Source organism: Plectropomus leopardus, unplaced genomic scaffold (genome assembly GCF_008729295.1).
Source record: "Plectropomus leopardus isolate mb unplaced genomic scaffold, YSFRI_Pleo_2.0 unplaced_scaffold26107, whole genome shotgun sequence".
NCBI classification, from domain to species: Eukaryota; Metazoa; Chordata; class Actinopteri; order Perciformes; family Serranidae; genus Plectropomus; species Plectropomus leopardus.
In genome coordinates, this window is record NW_024628388.1 from 1 (window position 1) to 3,428 (window position 3,428).

The 3,428-nt window shown below is 36.5% G+C and overlaps 1 protein-coding gene across 1 annotated transcript; it reads left to right on the plus strand.

Moving 5' to 3' along the window:
* Positions 1-201: 201 nt before the first annotated feature.
* On the plus strand, positions 202-3,069 carry LOC121966853 (alpha-N-acetylgalactosaminide alpha-2,6-sialyltransferase 2-like). Its single transcript, XM_042516926.1, has 3 exons — positions 202-328; positions 1,057-1,156; positions 1,920-3,069. Exons 1-3 carry the CDS (start codon positions 225-227, stop codon positions 2,088-2,090), a joined length of 375 nt encoding a protein of 124 aa, XP_042372860.1. The 5' UTR covers positions 202-224; the 3' UTR covers positions 2,091-3,069.
* The last annotated feature ends 359 nt before the right edge of the window (positions 3,070-3,428 follow it).

The following is a 3,428-nucleotide window of genomic DNA, read 5'->3' on the forward strand; positions in this document are numbered from 1 at the left end:
AGGAAACCCGCAACGGCGGTCCTCAGAGGTCAGATCCGACTCCGACACTCAAACCAACTCAAACACGGACAGATGTTAACATCCGAAAATTACGTTTTCTGATCAGGTTTCATTCTTGTTAAAATTTTAACAAGCACCTTATTTTCTGGTGTTTTTGTGAGAAAAACGAGCATGAGACGCAAAAACGTTCCCCTTGTGTTGGCGGTATTTGTATTTATGTACTAATGTGGTATTTTCTCTGCAGTCCAACAAAGTACTTTGGAGAGGACGTGTCAGCCGAAAAGCTGAAGATGTACAACCCCGACTTCGTCCGTTACCTCAGAAACAGGTGAGCAGACAGCGGAGCGACAGACGATTTAAACACCAGAAACTTCCAGATACTGAATGTAACTGAGTACATTTACTCAAGTACTGCGCTGAAGTACAGATTTCCTTTTCATTTCACTTTATACTTTGACTCCAGTACATTTCAGAGGGAAATCTGTACTTCATTACATTTATCTGACAGCTTTATTTACTAAACAAATTCAGATTTTTGCATCAAATCATTTTCATAAAATAAATTACCACAAAATTTATACAAGTACAGCTGATATGAGTAATTAATTAACCAGTTAGATTAAATTAATGGCAACTAATGTGAGAAACATTTAAGTCATTTTCTATTTTTAGATTTTTTTTCAGTGTTTATTTTTAGCATTTTGAGTGTTTTTGTTTTATATTTTCTTTTTAATAAGGTTTTAGTTTATTTCTCTGTTTGCTTTTAATATTTTTAATACCTGATTATATTTAATTACTTTTAACTTTTCAATGCAGAACTTTTGTAAGTACGAGTAGTTTAACTGTGTGGTATTAGTACTCCTATTTACATTTTAAAAAAGTTTGTGGTTGTTTTTTCTAATTTTTTTAATATATATTTTAAAAAAAAACATTTTCATTGCAGACTTTTACTTGTAACTGAGTATTTTCACAGTTGTATTAGTACTTCTACTCAAGTAAAGAAACTGAATACTTCTTCCAGCTCTTCATCTATGTTTGACTTGTCTTTTGTTTCAGATTCCTTCGTTCAAACGCTCTGAAAACCAAATATAAGAACATTTACCGTCCGTCGACGGGAGCCGTGATGCTGCTGGCCGCCCTGCACGCCTGCGACCAGGTGAGCCTCGGCAGCTGCTTCACGTTTCCGTCAGCTGTTTGTTTCCTGCGGGGCGAGACGGCACTCGCCTGATGGCGTGAGAACGTTTCGGCTGGCAGCAGTTTGCCTCGCAGCTCTGATGTTGTGCGGCCTCGATCACGTGACTCAGTCGAACCACAGAGTTCTCAGGAAACATGACATCGCTCTTTTTCTGTGCCGACTGATTTCATCTGTCAGACCTGCCGCTCAGCGAGTCGTGACACGATTTAGACCTCAGAAAATGAAACCTGTTTAGATTTTCGGCTCATCAGATTGCATAACTCGTGTGATCCTGATCCTGATCAGGGGTTTGCTGGTGCAAAAAGGCAGATTCGTGTCACACCGTTATTATTATTATTATTTTAAATTTGGCTGTATCTTAATTTGGCTGTGATTTTTCAGGCTTTTTTGTCTTTGGCACTTTTTGCAATTTATTTTTTGCAGGTTTTTCTATACGGTGAGTTTTATAGAAAACATGGTGGGCCTGCAAAAATTAAAATTCCCAAAGTTGTATAGTTTATAGTCAGAAACTGTAAAAACAGAAGTTATATTTGGATTTTTAAATTTCTGACAATTCTTGAACACCTCGTGTGCAACAAACTCTTCAAATATTTTCCCAAAGTCACTAAAGGACATTAATACATAAAAATGTTGTTATTGTTATTATAAAATTTTGTATAAAAGATTCGGGGCTGAAGCCTCGGACGATCCTGACTGTACGTTTGTGTTTGTTTTGTCGATGAAGGTGAGTGCGTACGGCTTCATGACTCCGGACTATAAGAACTACTCTGACCACTACTACGACAGCAGCTACCACCCGGTGGGCTTCTTCATCAACCACGACCTGCGACTGGAGATGACTCTGTGGCAGCAGCTGCACCAGGCCGGCCTCATACGGCTCTACATGCACAACTGAATTCAGGTCGACCAGAAATCTTGTCATCCCGTCTGCACGGCACAGGTCACCGGCGGGGTCGGCGGTCGACGGTGGGGCAGGAGGTCCAAAAATGGACGACTTTGTCTCAGAGTCTTTCTGAGACAAAATCTTTCAGAGTCTTTCAGAGTCTTTGTGTATAGAAGCCAATGAGAGACGTACGAATCTAAATTTTGACATCCACTAAATACATAATATTAAAAACTAAACTGAATTCATAACATTGAAATATTTTACTTTTAAAACCATGTAACAGAATTTATTTGTTCTGAATTCATCTAATCGACTCTAAAACATGAGATTTCTGGATCTGCAAATTCAAAACTTGAATTCGATCATTTATGTTCATGATAAGGGACATAATCGCTCGGATGAGCCATTTGAGAATTCTAAATTAAATAAAATTTGGCTGATTAAAAGTTTAAAAAAATTGCAACAGCTATTCAAATACCAATAGTTATGTGATTTATTTTTGATTTAAATGTAATTTTTATTTGGATTTGACCAATGTAAAGTGAGCAACGTAGATCTATATTTTGAAACTGTTTTCGGATCTGAAAATGACCAATTTAATTTGACTTAAATTTTCAAGTCGAAGTTTTAGAATTAAGGTCTTTTTGAGTGAAAGTATCATTTTTTTTGGATTAGTGACATCAATTTAAAAAAAATTCTAATAGCTGTGAACATGAAAAATATTTTCAAATTCAGCTTTTGAAATTGCAAATCAGGAAATTTAAAATTATTTTAATTTCAAGGAAATGTTGAATTTGGAGCAAATAAATTCACATACGTGGTTTTCACATACGTGGTAAATTTCACTGCTAAGTGTTCAGAGGATGTTATAATTTAAATACTTTCGTCACACGTTTGCTTCCATATTCATGACTCTGAAGTGAGCAAAACAAAAAAGTGGCTGGAGTTTTCTTTTTATGAAGGAAACTTTTTTTTATGACAGCTGCTGTCGTCGTTCAGCATTGAGTTTTTTTTTAAGTTATTATTATTTAAATTCTTCTCTTTTTTTTAAGAATATTTTGAAAAAGTCATCCTTGAAAGCATGTTTTTGGTAATTTGGTGATTGAAAGACTGTCAGTTTGCTGCGTCAGAGACGAACAGCATGTCAGATCTGCTCGGCTGCTCGCAGACAACATTTAAAGAATCACGCTTGAGTTTGCAGCAGCTTGTAACGACGCTTTCAAACCCAAATTTAGCAAATCACCAAAACTGAGCTTTCGAGGATGATTTAGAGCGTCTCATACAATCAGTCTGTGGCTGAGTTAAACATCACTTTTCTTAAGCTGCTTTCAGGCGCCTTTCACAAGT

Bases quoted from the DNA above. Each gene is read 5' to 3' on its own strand.
- LOC121966853 (XM_042516926.1), top strand. From the start codon at position 225: ATGTGGTATTTTCTCTGCAGTCCAACAAAGTACTTTGGAGAGGACGTG. The intron at 329-1,056 runs GTGAGCAGACAG...CTTTTGTTTCAG, and splicing joins GTCCGTTACCTCAGAAACAG to ATTCCTTCGTTCAAACGCTC. The intron at 1,157-1,919 runs GTGAGCCTCGGC...TTGTCGATGAAG, and splicing joins CCCTGCACGCCTGCGACCAG to GTGAGTGCGTACGGCTTCAT.